The following is a 16,641-nucleotide window of genomic DNA, read 5'->3' as shown; positions in this document are numbered from 1 at the left end:
AAATCTCTTTGGTGTTTTGTACATCCCTCTGAGCTCCGGGCGAGCGTGAACACTTTTTTTTCCCTCCTTCTCCCGTATGCAGCGAGTTATGCCAAAGTTATGTGTTGTGGAGCAGAATGAATTTGGCCTCCAGGCTGCTGTACTCTCACGACTATTTGATAAGTCTCAAACTCAGAGCCAACTCTTGACAGATAGTATCCGTGTTGACGCTAGTTGGAAGACCTGAGTAACGACTTTTAATCACGACGCCTTTGAATCTCTGCTGTTGACTGACAATACAGCATTGCACAAATCAATTATGACGGCTGTGTTTTGCCAAAAATATGAGAACACGGTATCTGCAAAGTGGATGTTGACAGGCATGAACCCGGGTCACAACAGGCCTCCGAGCACTGACACGCACAAGTTACACCTGCACCTGCAGTACTGAAGAAGTAGATACATAGATGTTTGTGTGTCTGGAGACGAGTAGCGCAGAGAAACGAGGAGGCAGCAGTAAACAGTCGCTCTGGTTTTGCCCCACGGCCTGGACCTGTCATCAACACTGCCAATTGCGTGTTGATCAAAAGGTGAAGTCGAAATCGCCGACAGCGCCCGACGACTCACTCGCCAAGACCCCCGTCCTCGCCCCGTTCACCCTTAATCCCACCCTCACCTCAGACACACCAGCAAACACACCGTCACTGGCAAATACTGTACCTCATGTCAAGTTCAAGGTGTCAGTGTAACAAGATCATCGCTCTCTCTTTTATGTACTTTTGAAATTTGATTCTATAGCACGTTTATATTATTTTAATATTTTATGGAAACAAGTGTGATTTTTTTTTTTTTTTTTACAGTTTTGTTGAAACAGCTTTAGAAATGCCACCCTAGATATAGTCTGAGGATATCGTCATCACTCCAGCACTCTCTCACCTTTCCCAACACCTCATAAGCCCCACATCTACTTCAGCCTCCTCGAATTAGCGTGCGCTCTGTCAGGCTGCGGGCCTCGGATCACCCCCCCTCTGGTTTTCAACCTCCACACCGGATCAGCCCAGATCAGTGCTCGGCTCAGCCCGGCACAGCTTCTCAAGGTTGGGCCAAGGAGAAACCGCATAGAGGCAACTCTTGCCATCTGTTGTACTTGGAACCTGACCCATGTCTGACCATGCAGCCAGGTACAGAGGAAGACCTACGTGTGACTAGATTTTGACCTAGATGGCGAAAGAGAAAGTTATGCCACTTCAAGAATGTAAAAGCTGTGTTGTTTTCTGGTATTGTCAGCAGTGTCGCCACTTGTTTTCACAGCTGCTGGTCCCAGTAAGTGTGAGAAACACCGAGGCTGCCGGGCATAGCTGTGTTATTTGTTTTCACTGAGGTCAGCTTGTGCACCGATGGGCGCTTGAGAAACTGGCCCAAAACCTTAACATTCATAATAATACCCCGTATCCTCAACCAATTAGTCTCCCACTGCATATCTGACAGTCACTGAGTTTTCCCTTCTAACATAAATATTGTTCCTCCCTCAGTAGCCCCAGTCATGGGAACCCTCTGCCCTTAACGCAACGTCACCCTCCCTTCCCAAGGTCGTCCGACCAAACTAACCAGTCCCCCCGTTTCGCTAGGCGCGGACTAGCCCACGAGGCCGTGACATCTTCATCTATCACCGCCTCGATAAGGGGTATCTTTAATTACACCCTCCTCTCCCGCGGATCTGTATCTCTTTTCTCTCTCCCTCCTAACAGACTCCCGTCCGTCCATTCTTAAAGATCCCTCCCAGGGAAGGCATGTCACTGTCCCAACGCTCGGGACTCAGTAAGTCGATCCAACAGGAAATCAATAGCAGGGCCTAATGCTGAATAATTGAGGTTACGGGAGTTCAGCAGCACTCCCCAGACATACACCCACAAGTCGTCCTGTAACCTCCCATTATGCGCAGGGTGGGGCTCCGCGCTCACGTCCCTTCTCTCACACCGAGTGTGCGGATACATTTGTTTGAGTTACCGACCAATTATACACAAGAGCGCTCCTTCATTTCATTGCTTTTGGAGTTTACATGTAGCCAACCAGTCATGGTTCTTTAGCAAGGGGCTAAAAAAACAAACACAGATCAACACAGACTTCTGGCCTGCTCTGATAGGTTTTTTGTGACATCTCTCGAGAGACATACGGTGGATGTAGAAAGAACTGCACTTTGAGAGAAATCTGAACGCCTCGTGTGTAAAACCTGTTTTACATTTAATGTACCTTGACGTCTCCTTCCTTTGTTCTACTGCCAGAGCATGTGGAAGTGGTGGGATAGCAGTACAGAGTACAATTACTTGCATGGCAGTCCTTGGAGTGCGCCGTGCACTAGAGGGCACAAGCCGCCTTGCTAAGACGCTAGCCTCCAGTTGGAAAGAACAGAAAGGGAGAGCTTGATATCGGTGTTATAGGAGACAGAGCAGAGAGGAGCTGTAATGTTTCACCTTTGCGATGAAGGGCTAACAAATTGATACTCTATGGGATGTTTTATTCAAGGGTGTGTGTGAAGCTTGAGCGAAGGGTTTGGGGATTTCTGAGATGGCTGCAATGTCAATGAGTCTTGCACAGTGCACAGGTTTTTTTTTTTTTTTAGCATGCACCAGATACATTGAGATTTGAGTTGCTTTTAGTCTTAGCTGTGGATGTTTTTGCATGGCGGTGTTTATGTAACAGCCGAAAGCTGTCAGTGTTTATTTCTGACAGAGTGCTGACCTGTTTGAGCCGGAATGAGAGATACACAGTCGTCACCTCTGACACACACAAATAGACCAAAAAGCCAACTATAGGCACCAATCCTCATGCTTTACTTACTTCTTTTAGACTCCAGGATGCAACACACCATGACACACACACACACACACACACACACACTCACGCCCTTCATCACAGCCAGAACCCTAGCGCCACAGAGGTACTGAGCTATGTGAAGCCCACAGCAGCCACAGAAACAGCATGGAGGGCATGAAGCAGCAGAGAGAAACACTCAATATCTCAGTAGCCTGTGTCCATAAGTCTGAAGCTTCCTTGCTGTGTTTTCTTGCTGCCATCAGACACCACAAAGTAGAACCCCTCACACCTCAAACATATTTATAAAAGTGTCATTATCACCGACTTCTGTTTGAATAGTTATGTCGGACGCATCCGCACACGCACGCTAGTCATGTGTCCACCAAGCTGGTAGTACTCTTTTCTCTCACAAAGCAAAGTGTGTTACAGGCTCAAAGCTATTTCTTTCTTGTTTTCTTGTGTGTTTCAGTGTATTAGTGAGAGTGTGTCACTTCTCACACATGGACAAGCATCCTCTCTCCCTGCTTCTCTTCCCTCCCTTTCGTTTTCCTTCCCTCAAGGCTACGGCCACTCAGGCCTGCAGATGGCAGATAATGACAGTGCTGTCCCCACCGGCTAGTGTACATGTGTGTGCGTGCGTGTGTGTGTGTGTGTGTGTGTGTGTGTGTGTGTGTGTGTGTGTGCGCGCGCTGGCTGGGTCACTGGTTTGCTCACTGGCTGGCTGGGTGAGCACTCCATTGGCTGACAATGTTGCTAACTGGTCGCCCGGCTGACTGTGTGACTTTGTAACTTGAAATTTGTTGACCAGCTCATTTGCTGGCTGATGTCTCACTGGCTAACAAGCAGTCTTACTGCACCTGACAAGCTGATTGACAAACTGACTGCCCGAGTGGCCCAACACTGGCAGCTGCTCAGCTAAAAGACAGATAGTAATGTGGTGTGTGTGTGTGTGTGTGTGTGTGTGTGTGTGTGTGTGTGTGTGTGTGATGTAAGGGCCTCAGGTGTTCGAGGACCCTTTCTCCTGGTCTGTGCCTGCTTGTATTTGACAGTCTGAAAGAGAAGTAGGTATTAGGCTCCACTGGTTCACTGTCCAGCTGCCTCCTGTGGCTTTCTTTTTGCTTTTTGCTTCATTTTTTTAAGAACAGCAACAAGCAGTTGTTACTTAAATTACTTTTTCTTATTCAAAGTTTTCTGGAGTTAATCGGATTCCAGTGATTTTCCTGGAACACTTAATTGCCTTGTTATTTCCTTAAAACTTCTCATGAAAGTAAAAAGTATAAATAATCCGTGTAATTTTTGTTCTTTGAATTTTGTGGTTCAAAGTGGAATCGGAAAAACGAAACAGCATAATTTTGGGAAAAAATACAAAAAACATTTTCTTATGATACAATGATGCAACTATTTTCACAAATTGAGTCGTTCTCAACTGATGGTTAAACTAATCTTCATGTGTAAAATCAGTGAACCCTTTAACACTACAGCCCAAACAAAACCATAAGTAAATCTTAATACATCCCCCGTCTTAATTTAAGATCATCAACATCCATTGAGAGAATTCATTACTGCACAATATGAGGGAAATATGAGATGCCAAATGAACACATGCTAGTGAACATTTAATTTTATACAATTGAGTATTTAGCTGAACGGCACTAATAAAAAAGAATGATTGTATTTATTTATTTATTTCATTTATTTACCACACAAGTTGACATTGAGACAACGATTGAAAAAAACAACAACAACTAAAAACAATATGTTTCGCAGGCTTAATAGCTACTGCTGTAAATGTGGGATTATGTTTTCACGTGTTTATTCTATTTGTTGACAAGAGAAGTTAAAACCAATAGCTTGCTTGTTGACACTGGATTGCTTTCTTAAATGTCAGCATTGAATCGGAGGCACAGCCTGGCGCAGCGTCAGACATCAGGTGTTTTGAAGTCCATTTACAAGTTTAAAGTGCTCCTCTCTGCATTTCAATATTCTGTGCACACATAGAGCCTCTGTTGTCGGTCCATGGCCGCGGGCTATCAGGCAGCTCACCCCGGGGCCATCACGGGTGACAGGGCAAAGGTCACCCAGGAGGGAGGCCGACACCCTCATTTGGCAACGATGTATGCATCTCAAACCCGAAACCAGTCAATCTCAATCCCTTGTGTCATGTTGGCGTTGTGTTTGGATCCATACTGGTCCTGTGGCTTGAACCTTCTGCTTGAACCTGACACGAGAGTAAAGAGGGTTGTTTGCCAGACAAAGCTCACTGTATGGTTGACCCTGCAAACATAATATGCAAAAATATTACAAAAAAATAATCCACACTATAGAGTGATAACAGGGATGTACCTCGGCTTTCTTAGTCAATTTTGGTGTTTGCACATCTGAGATTCAAAGAGAGCAAGGGACTTATGTCCAAGTCCTTTCACCAACACCATGAGACAGAGCACAGTACAGTAATTAGTGCCAGCATGTATCAGAAGACAATCTTGAAGCAGAAATTATTCTGGTTAATGATCTGGTCTGGCCTTGTTAAAGGTATGAAATAACTGATTTCCATCTGCCTTGACTACAGAGGATGTATGGCCTTGTCAAGGATACGGCCCTCCCTCTCTGTCTGCCCCTCTCCTCTCTGCTCCTCATTCCCTCCATCGCCTTCCACAAGGGAGGTCTGAAATGTTTGAAGCTTTCCCTTTTTTCTCTGGGCCCTCTCTCTCTCTCTCTCTCTCTCTCTCTCTCTCTCTCTCTCTCTCTCTCTCTCTCTCTCTCTCTCTCTCTGTCTCCCTCTCTCTCGCTATGTGCCGAGGTCCCTGGATGTGGAGTTTTTAATTACTCTCTCCTGGCTTTGTGCATAACCAATGAAAGATTGAAGGGCATTTCCCTCTGAAAGGCACTGTTAGAATATGGGTTTTTCTAATGCCATTGCTTTGGGAGAGGAATACTAATACACAAACGGTGACTTTTTGTGCTTTCTGCGAGTGTGTGCGGACGGGTGGGTGCGCTCACGTACCCGTATCTATTGGTGTGTATTTGCGAGCGCGGCCCCCAGACAGACAGACTGTGTGGCTGTTGTTTTGCATGTGAATCAGAGCAGCGGCAGCATGGCATTATTACATTGGGTGTGTGCTGGGGCTGGATGAAGACCGGGGGAGCAAGTAGCTTCATCGCATTGATTTGATTCCTTTAAGACCAACTTGAGTGTGCAACACCTCAAGGTGCCCCCCCCCTCCCTTCCCCTTTCCCCCGTCCTCCTCTACAACTCTGTTTAGACAGCAAAATGAACATAGGGTGGCATAAAAATCAATAAATTGTGCATTTGACCTTAAAGCACGGCGTCCTTCAAAGCAGCAAAAAAAAAAAAGTACAGCAACCAAAGAACACGTCGGTGAACACTGAGGCTCAAATTCAAATTCAAAGTCGACGAAATGAAATGAATATATTTCTGCGTATCCACCTATAATGGAATAGGATAATTATTATGATTAAGTTTAAAAATGTAGACGTGTTGATGGAACAAGATGAGTTCAGCATTATTTCATGTGTCTGCTTGGTGTTAATTAGTGTCAGGTGATTGATGGTAATTTAGCCCATTGAGGCCATGAGATGCTCATCATGTTTCTGGCTTTCTTATGGACACCCACCCTAATTGCTTTCATGAATATGTCATGTCCCCCACCACCACTCCCTCCTCTCCCGCTCACTCTCGCGCTTAAGCAGCAGACAGTGGCGGTCTTTTGTGTGCCTTTAAAAAAGGAAAGTGTTTATTTATTTCCCTGGGCTGAATAGGCCTGCATTGTACACATGACCACGGGTTATAAGGTATTAATATACACGGTTGTGCGCGACGGGGGCGTAGTAGGAATTTTCCCTTCTGTCAGCACTGCGTAGGTAGCTCTCACACGGGGCGCCCTAATATGTGTGAATTCATTTCCCCCAACACAGGAGGAAAACTTCAAAGGCAGGGACCAGAACTTGGCCGAGTGGATTTGAAAGGGATGAGACTCTAATCTTTTTAAACTTTGCTTGCTCTGTATATTTTCTCACTGCCTCTTCACCTATTCTTTCTTCTTCTTCTTCTTCTTCTTCTTCTTCTTCTTCTTCTTCTTCTTCTTCTTCTTCTTCTTCTTCTTCTCCGCAGCGGTGAACCCACCTTTTGAGCTGCTTTGCTTTTAAAAAGTGAAAGAAATGATGACTTACTGTTTTAGCGAGAACAGCAGAGTAAACCAATCTTAGGTCTTGCGTTTGCTTGTTTGGATATTACATTTCTTTAAGCCTGTCATCTCCCCGCTTTCTGGCGTAAGCCCCTCACCGCTCTCCTCGCACAGCGCCGCCGCTCTTAACAGGAGGATGTATTCCATGTGTCGTAGCGTCTTTACGCATTACATTGGCTTTGCGGCGTGTGTCATCATTTCAGGTCTTGCCTGAGCAAGGCTTCAGGGCACTCTTCCCCTCGCATCAACCTCGTGTGACAGCACCTGAAATATGCATATGTTTCCGAGGCGCTGCGGGGTGCCATTCGAGGGTTATTTGGAACGCTCGCAATGGCAGGCCAGAGTGCTGGAGAACTATTCTCTGAATATTTGATGGCCCTAATGAGCAGGAAAAATACAGGACTAAGCACTTTGTTGGTTTGCTCGACTCTCACCGTGTGAGAGAAATAATAGACGAGAGGAACGGATGAAATATTGAAAACTGGGATGACTATGCGAGGAGGAAGGTTTCTCCACCGCGATGTTGCCGAAGGTCATGAAAAAGTAACAAGTAAAGGTCACGCTCTCTGAGACGGAAGCGAAAAGGCTGTGTGCTGTCACTGCAGTGAAGAGTGTATCATATCAGGGCTGTACTGAGTGCATCTGTTTGCATACCAATAGACGATCAAAGATCTCACTCTTTGATGGATGCTCAAAGGATCCACGACTGATGGATGGGGCTTGTTGTAGGGGACGAATGGGTGGATGGATAGATGGGCGTGTGTGTGGATGAGGAATAGCGGCTCATGGCTATTACTCAACAAGTTCAGAGTTCTTGGAGTTTCTGGAGGAGTGGCTCTCACAGTTTCCACCGCTACTGTTCCTGTAATAACTTTGCCCCCCTGGTGCCCTTGCAATAAAATGATGATAAATGATCGGACGCAAAAGGGGAACCTGGACTGTGTGTGTGTGTGTGTTTGTGTGTGTGTGGTTTGTTTGTGTTTTCCAGCTGAGGCAGTATACGTGTGACTGCTACCTCAGGCAGCTTAGATCTTAGCACAACATATTCATTAAGCCAATTAATACAACGACTACTTAGTCAATCCCTCCATCTTCCTTCTAAGAACAAATATAAGAAACATTTCCACAGAGCCTCGCTTAACCTTTCCACACGCAAATAGAAGAGGAGACAGGGAGAAGAAACTCATCTTCATGAAATCAGCTAATCCCTTAATTATTTATGTTGTAATCACTGCTTATTAGTAAAACACAGTTTTAGCCTGTGGATAGGAAGGGGAATGTGTGACAGACAAATGAACACATATGAATCTTGGCTCTTTGTGCCGCACTAAATATTCACAGCAGGACGTCGCCTGGCACGGCTTTGGATGTGCTCTTTAATTGAAGGTGTGGATCGAGCGGACGGGTTTCCCGCGTGGTTCACTCGTGTCAGCCGTCCCTTCCACTCGGCTGTGAAAAAGCTGTCATGGCAGATATGGATTAGCGTCGGAGCGTCGCGGGGCAGGTATTACATGTCTCTGGTGGCACTGCCAGCGCTGCCCTGTGACTACTAATGGCCTCTGTTGTCTCGTGTCTTTGGAGAGGGGCTCGGTGTATGCCTGGGACGGCTGTTTTGTAGCGGTGCCAATCCTAATGCCCGGGCTTCCTGGCAGATCAGAGGTTCTGGACGTGGTGGGGTGAGGTGGGGTTGGAGGGGTAGAGGGGGGGGGGGGGGGGGCTTTGAGGGATTCAGAGAAGGGAGGAAAAAAAGATGGAGAGAAGTTGTCAAAACAGCTCCTCATCCCCTCCTCAGCTGCTCCGTCTCCATCTCTTCTTCTCCTACACCACCCTTGCTGCCAAAAGCCAGAAGGAGATCAAAGGAGGCCGACATGAAAGGCATCCATGAGATTCAGATTTTTTTTCTTTTTCCCATGCCCTGTCTCCCGCTCGCTCCGTTACAGATATGGAAATGCTGAATTCCAAATACTGCCTTTACCGAGGCTGCAGAGGATGCCCGGCCGCTTCTGACTCTCTCTCTCTCTCTCTCTCTCTCTCTCTCTCTCTCTCTCTCTCTCTCTCTCTCTCTCTCTCTCTCTTTTCCTTTTGCTTCTTCTCCTCCTCCTCGCCTCGCCTCACCCCTTCATCATCCTGCCTCTCCATCCTGTGCTCTCGCCTCTCTGCAGCAGCCCTCAGGCTTCCAGGTAGATAGTGGTTGATTGGCAGCTGCTGTGACAGACAGTGGAACCGGCTGAGAGTGGATGAGTGTCAGCCTTGCTCCAGGGGCTTAAGGCAGCCGCAATGTTGTAGCTCCCTGCGAGAGAGAGCGAGAGAGAGAGAGAGAGAGAGAGAGAGAGAGCGAGAGAGAGAGAGAGAGAGAGAGAGGCCCATGAAATGAGACTCAGTTGGTTCTCCCCTTTTCCTCGCTTCTCTCAACTGAAGCAGGTAGGAGCTAAATAGGTTTTTCAAATCGCTCCAGAGTTTATCCTGAGACTGGAAAGTGGAATATTTTTAACTCACATCCTGTCATGTGCTCTCCTTCCTCTTTTCCTACCTTGTGGTTTTGATACAACTGTGTGTTTTATCGTCAGTTGTAGCGTCTTGTTATTATCTCTAACATTCTCCTTCGCGCCCCTCTTCTCCCTCCGCTCTGACTCCTCAGCTGTTACGCCACTTGACAATTAGCCACGCTGTTCCTGTTTCTTTTTTGCAACGCTAAAAAACTTTTCCCCCTTCCTTTGAAAAACTTTGAAATACAACTCGCCGCAGCCACACAGCAGCCACAGGGAGAGAAACATTTTTTAAACATGAAATGTTCTCAGTTCAAAAGTGTCTGTGACCAATTCCCAGACGGAGGGGAGAGCGTTTGTGTAATGGTTTTCAGCTCTGTCCCGTCAACAGCAAAAATTTCGTCAGTATTCCCTGCGGCCAAGAGTGCCTCATCATCCTCGGCACAGACGAAGAGGAGAGGGGCGAGGAGGAGCACCAGATCTGGCGGTCCATACCTCCTCTAAAGAAACACATGTGTATCGATCATTAATGTGTGAGGAGGTTTACTTCCTTTACAATTCACTTTTCAAGCACCGTTTCTTGTTTTGGTCACAGTCACAAACAACTGGCTACAAGTAATGCCAGCACCTCTGAGAGTGGAAAGTCCCACATCTGGAGCCAGTAGATAAGGACACACTGGCTGGTCCAAAAACTTTTTTCAACTTTGGTTGATAAATTATGCCCATGGTTGACTGATACTAATATGATATGCATCAGTGCTCAAGACATACACGTTCAGTATCATTTCCAGAACTAAACTGCACCACACTATGTTGTTGAAAACTTTCATTGGGGATTAATTGAACCTCCATGTCATGTAAACCTCAGGTGACTAGATCAACTACAGACGCAGCAAAGAAGCAGAAAAAGCAAAAAGATCGTGGCAGCGCCCGAAAGGAAGAAATCAGCTTTCTGCACTGTGGGAACTTTTCATCTCTTGCTGGGTTTAGGGGACGAGCGAGCACTTTGAAGAGCCCATAAATATTGAATGCGGGATGAATGCAGACCCATTTGATTATGAAATGGAGGGTGTGTGGATGAGTTTAGCTGTACATGTCAGATACCCACAGAGTGCTCTGGAGTGTCTGGTGAAAGGATGCAAGGCAGAGCGAAGTGGACCTAATTAGAGGGATTTGGAATGCATTTAAAAATGAATCACGCTTCGCCGCGACACCAACAACAGTTTTTACCACTTCTCTAAATGGGCAGCTGGCAGGTTGCGAGAAAAAAAACAACTCCCAGCAACATATGAATGGGAGGCCTGATTACTTTGTCACTAATGATTCATTGGCTCGCACATGCACTCGGTGCTGTACACGCCTCTGGGGACGACCCTTCACTCCGTCTGAGTCCTTTCATCGTTATCACTAACATTTTCTGCCAAAGCACCGTGTCATCCTTCAAACACAAACACGATCCTCCGCCTTCCGAAGATCGTTTTTAAGATATCAAAGTGTAAGATGTGGAAATGCGGCAGGTGACAGAGACACAAAGCAATGAGTCCTTTCATGCCTTAAAAGATGTGAATTTACACATTTGCCATTAAGCAAACCATCACCAAATTACCTCCTCTGACTGCCTGATTTCTAATATTAAGGCCTTCTTATTTTGTAGCACCAGCTCTCTTTCCCCTCTGATTGCCTCTCTGGTGTGCTGAGAAATCTTGCGACAAAACACTCACAACCTGAGGAATGTAATTTTCGAGATCGGATTGAAACGTGATTAGAGTGAAATGGGCAAAGCCTTCGGTGACGGAGCACACCTCCGAGACGGCATAGAGATGCGAGGAAGCATCTTAAGGAACAGAAATGCAGTCCGCTTTAATTGTGCAAAGCCAGCGTGAGAGATGTCGGCGTGAGTTACGGCGGCAGTAAACCACATGGGCATCCTCCAGACGCAGATACACAAACAACATACACACTTAAACATCATCCCCTGCATGTGAATTAAATCAAAAAGAAGAGCTGGGGCTTCTAAACTTGTTTATATGCAGATTTCCCTGCGTAGGGGTGATGACAAACAGCAAATACATGGAAAAACACTTGTGCTATTTTTACCTTCAGACAAATTCGATGCGCGATACATGAAAGCGGTTTGCTCCCAATGGCGACTCAGGCGCGCTTTGTTGGTTGCTCTCCCCACATCCGTGGCCTTCCATTACATGGATTTGCAGGTTGCACAAAGACATAAAAAGGGACGCCGTCTGTAATATACATACTATGCATGGTTCTGTAGAGCATGGAGTGCATTAGGCTGTCGCTCTTTGATTGCTCTGTCTGGATGCAATAAGTGGGTAATCCTCTTGTGAGAGGTTTGGAAAGAGGTCGTGGTAGCAATAAAAAACACTTGGCCTCCGCCCTGGCGACAGCTGTGACTGGAGGTATTATTTTTATGTTTGCACTGTTTAGGGGTCAAGGGTCAAGGTCACTGTCATCTCACGCCGGACGCGATATCTCAGGAACACCTCGAGCAAGTTCCTTCAAATTTGGCATGAATGTCCACTTGCACTCACAGGTTGAACTGATTAAGATTTAGTGGTCACATGTCTGACCTTTCAAGACACGTCTTTGCCCCTCGCTCAAAAATGCATGTGCTAATTATGACAATTTCACACAAATGTCTCATGGGGTAAAATAATAAAGTGGCATTTTGGACGGACATGGATGTAAGGTGCAACTTGTAAAGTGAGACCATGGTGATACTCTGAGGCTTTTTATTACTCTCTCTCTCTCTCTCTCTTTGTCTCTCTCTCTCTCTCTCTCTCTCTCTCTCTCTCTCTCTCTCTCTCTCTCTCTCTCTGTCTCTCTCTCTCTCTCTCTCTTTCTCTCTCTCTCTCTCTCTCTTTCTCTCTCTCTCTCTCTCTCTCTCTCTCTCTTTGTCTCTCTCTCTCTCTCTCTCTTTCTCTCTCGCTTCCTCTACAAGCGCGGGCATGATTAAGAGTTGACATAACTGATAGCCTCTCCACTAACTCAGGTAGGGGAAGGCAGTTCAGAGTCTCACGAGGGCCGGTGGGTTTAAAAGTGCTTTCAGCTTTGCTGATGATGAGCTCGCTATCTCAACGTCCTCACAGCCGAGTGCGTACTCAACTCTGAAGCTACTCTGTACGTTTTGACACGAGTCAATAGTAAGCATCGACTCATGTCAGTCAGCGTTGGCCGATCTAATTTTCCTCATCCCGGTGAAAGAGGAAACAGAGTCTGGTGTTTCTCGCGCCCCGTAATCCCGGCTGCGCTCTCTCCCTCGCTCTCTTGTTAAGTGGCTGAGTTGGCTGCAGCGATGAGGCTTGTGTGTCAGACTCTGATAATTACGGGATGCTGTGGGGAGTTCTCCCTATCTGGCATGGGAAACATGGCAACGTATCACCTTTGTGAGAATGGAGCAGCTGCTCACTGTGGGAGCCAAACCTGGCAACCCGGAACACCCCGCGCTACACGACTGCAGATGTTGCAAGATTACGCTGTAGAGCGAGAGAGAGGGAGAGAGAGAGCGTTGCTGTAAGACTTACAGCATGTTTGAGTGATTGCACATGTGCACCCCTTCATGTACGGACACATACCTGACATATACACCTGTATGTGCTGCTTATGTCGATACCTGTGACCCCCTAAAACACACACTAACACACAACCCTGCCTCTCTCTCCAGCTGGTAGCAGTATATGAGGAGCAGGATCCTCACAATGGAGGCGACGGTACCAGTGCCAGCTCCACCGGTACGCAGAGTCCCGAACCCTTCTCCAGTGACATGAGTTCAGCGTCGACCTTTCAGCCCTGCCAGCCCAACAGTGAGATCGAGGTCACCCCGTCCTCTCTGCGATCCAGTGAGTGTAATTCAAATGTTCGCCCGATGTTACATCACCACTAACTGTTCAGTACTGTGTTAAAACAAAGCCATCGTTACATGTTGGTTTAGTAAGTTAAGGGTACACACCACATAATTATACATGAGGTACTCGTTTCAATAACTTGGCTTTTCATTCATGACAAAAATACATCAAACTCAACAAAAAACACAACAGCCTTACTTGCAACTTACTTCATTAGGATATCAGGGAGCTTGAAGTGCATTTTCTACCCTCGAGCAAAACGCAACTGACATTGTTAAGATGCAAGTATAATATATAAAAGCAGAAAGACCCGTGTTGGGCATTTTTTAAAGAATGAGCCAGAAATCTGTGCCACCAGCAGGAATTCAAAATATAAAGCTTAAAAGGATATGGACATGAAAGCTGACACCTGAAAACTGAACATTATTACAGAAAGAAGCACATACTCAGCAATTTTGGTACGATATCAAAATACGAGGTGCTGCATCACAGCAAAAAGTTTGACCAGGCTTAGATAAAGTTATGACGTTGTTTTGAATCTCCCAGGCTGTGACTATCAGGTATACAATACACAAAGACTTATAGGTTACCAATAAATCACGGGACAATACCAAAACGCAACAAAGTAAAGTTCTGTTGTACAACAAGCGGCCCAGCGTCTGTCGGCTCGGTGCTTCAGGTGTATTGTGTGTGGAGTCGAGTGTCTGTCGAGACTGCGCAGCGTGTCCAGGGAACGGCGGCGTAAGACAGACTGAAGGAATTGAGAGACAGTTGAAAAATCAGTCTTGCATGAGCGAGAGCACACATGCCAGAGAAAAGTCAACATGCACACACTCGCACGCGGTACACACAGCCAGAAAATAGCCCGGCAGTCAGTGACTCGCATGTAGCTCATGTCCACATATTCACCCCCCATGAAGTGGAACCGGTGAGCTGATGCAGAGCTGTCTTGAACTTCAAAAGACATCTGAGAGATTCAAACCAGAACTCACATATGTGCATGGACTCACACACACATGCACATGAATGAACAGTAGACTTAACTCCCCCAGTCCTGACATAAGCTTCTCTCAACCTGCCTGTTAGACTGGAGATTTATGAAAATGGTTCCAGAGAATGGAGCCATCTGAAAGTAAAATGTCTGCTTGAAGCCATCTGACCCGCCGTATACCTCGCTTCACACAGAGCAGGCGTTGTGGGTGGGCTTACCTAAACGACTAAATTACTAATAGTTTCTTAACTTTATTTGTATTTTTGATTAAAAATGATGGATACATTTCAGTTTTTGGTGTTTTTTGAATGAGGCTTTGGCCCAGCGTTCAAAGTTTGGCTGAAGTAACACATCAGTTTCCAGCTGTGCAGAATGTATGTATCGATAGAGATGCAACACTCCTGACTGACCTAAGTGTCTCTCTATTGCCGCTTTCTGCAGAGAAAAGCTCATGACATGACAGCGCACTGTCATGAGCTTTGTTCAAATTCAAAAAGCTCACCCAGCAGTTGTTCTCTCTCTTTCTCTCTCTCTCCATGTAATCTCTTTACAGTAAACAAATGATCCAGCCAGATCATCCAAACAAGATAGTTTTTCTTAAATGGATGAAATGCCAGTGTACTCAGTAAATTGATATAAAGTTCCACACAACTCACACAAATGCATATATATTATTGATTATATTGTAGTGAGCTATTGATGTTTTTGTTAAAAAATGAAACATGTTGTGTCTCTCATACATTTCAAAGATCGTAGCCCTATCGATGAGGGAACATGTGTTTATTCTTTTACTTTCTGGCTGCTAGAAAATCAAGAAAACAATCTGTGCCACTGACCGATTTCAGGACCCCTCTGACTACATACACGCTGAAAGTTTAACATTTTCATTTGATCAATTTAGAGATCTTCCAAATTCAAAGTCTCTATAGCTGAAGTTAAACAATAAACAAACATTACATTAAATGGTAATATCAACTCACAACCCTTACTTACAATAATCACAATACTTAAAAGTATCCATATCCCAGTATCTGCATCCAAGTGATGATATCATGATGGTATCAAATGAGATTAAAGGGTTACCGTCTCCGCCATAATGTTTGGTCTTGCTGCTTATCTTGCAAAACATTGCTGAATATAACTTTGCTCATAATTATGAACCTTTAGCTAGGTTAAACATTTAAGACTGTGTTGCTTTAAGCTTAAATAAAAATAACCATTGCTTTGTACACTGCTAAATGTATTTTAGTATAGTATGTATTATACCCTTATGCATGCATCACTTAGCTATAGAAGGATGTAGCATCTATTTTACATTTGATCCATACTATGATATATCTGAATGATAATAAAAGTTAAATAATAGTTTGATCTTTAGCTCATGTTGAGTCCACAATGGAGAGCTTATGAAAGCGCTGTCCTCCCCACCCACCCAAACACACACTTCTCAGTCTGTCCCTCGCATGTCCTGTAAATTGCAGGTTTTATGTTCAAGAAATATAATGACAAGATTGCTGCAAAACACAGGGAACTGATTGCTTCCTACACACCGTGTCACTCACAGTGATGGGTACGTCTGTAGCAATTTTTCAGAGATAATAACAGTGAAGAAAAAAGTGAGGAAAGAGAGACGGGGGGCTGGGTCTACAGCTGATCAGGCAAGGACAATGATATGTTTTCTTCTGCGGTAGTTTTCATAAGTGCAGCAAAACCAACAAGATGCAATGAGATTGCATTGTTGACAGGATGTCTTTGTTCCTCGGAGACTATACATAATCTTCACTGATTCTCTGCCACTTACAAGTCCCTAATACCACTCCACTCCAGAAGTACCTCACAAGATGCACATGCGTGTAGTGAATAACAATTTAAAGAGATTGAGAGACAGCCAGACTGACAGACAGACAGACTGACTGGCAATTCATACTCAGCCAGATGAACAAGACAGACAGGCGATGGTCCCTCCAGAGATGCAGATGAGCAAATTACTGGCAGCAATATTGCATATCAGACATCAAAGTGTTGCAGCGGCGCCCTTGGCAGCTGTGCTCTGAGGCAGAGAATTATGGCTATTTAAAATCATCATCTTTTAGAGCCATATTGATTGTTTTTTCCCCTCCTACAACTCCCAAAGTCCCAAACTCTGCCTCTCGCTTTCTTCCTGTCCTCCACCCCTCCCTCGCCTCCGTCTTGGGAGCCCATTTTAGATTTCCGAGCTAACATGTGCCGTGCAGGTCAAACTGCTAATAATTGGATTGGAGATGAGATGTAAATTACAATAATGAATGTAATTTTCTCGT

The 16,641-nt window shown here is 45.4% G+C and overlaps 1 protein-coding gene across 1 annotated transcript in view; it reads left to right on the top strand.

The window, feature by feature from the left end:
* Positions 1 to 16,641, top strand: part of LOC137789064 (partitioning defective 3 homolog) — a 307,879-nt gene that overhangs the window by 83,663 nt on the left and 207,575 nt on the right. Inside the window, exon 3 of the mRNA XM_068582319.1 lies at positions 13,170 to 13,344. Coding sequence (XP_068438420.1) covers positions 13,170 to 13,344 — 175 coding nt within the window. The remainder of the gene's footprint in view (positions 1 to 13,169; positions 13,345 to 16,641) is intronic.

This window comes from Clinocottus analis, unplaced genomic scaffold (assembly GCF_023055335.1).
Source record: "Clinocottus analis isolate CAN_PGR_092001 unplaced genomic scaffold, fCliAna1.0.p SCAF_18, whole genome shotgun sequence".
Lineage (NCBI taxonomy): Eukaryota > Metazoa > Chordata > Actinopteri > Perciformes > Cottidae > Clinocottus > Clinocottus analis.
Note: the sequence above shows the minus strand (reverse complement) of the source record. Positions and strands in the feature narration are given on the sequence as shown.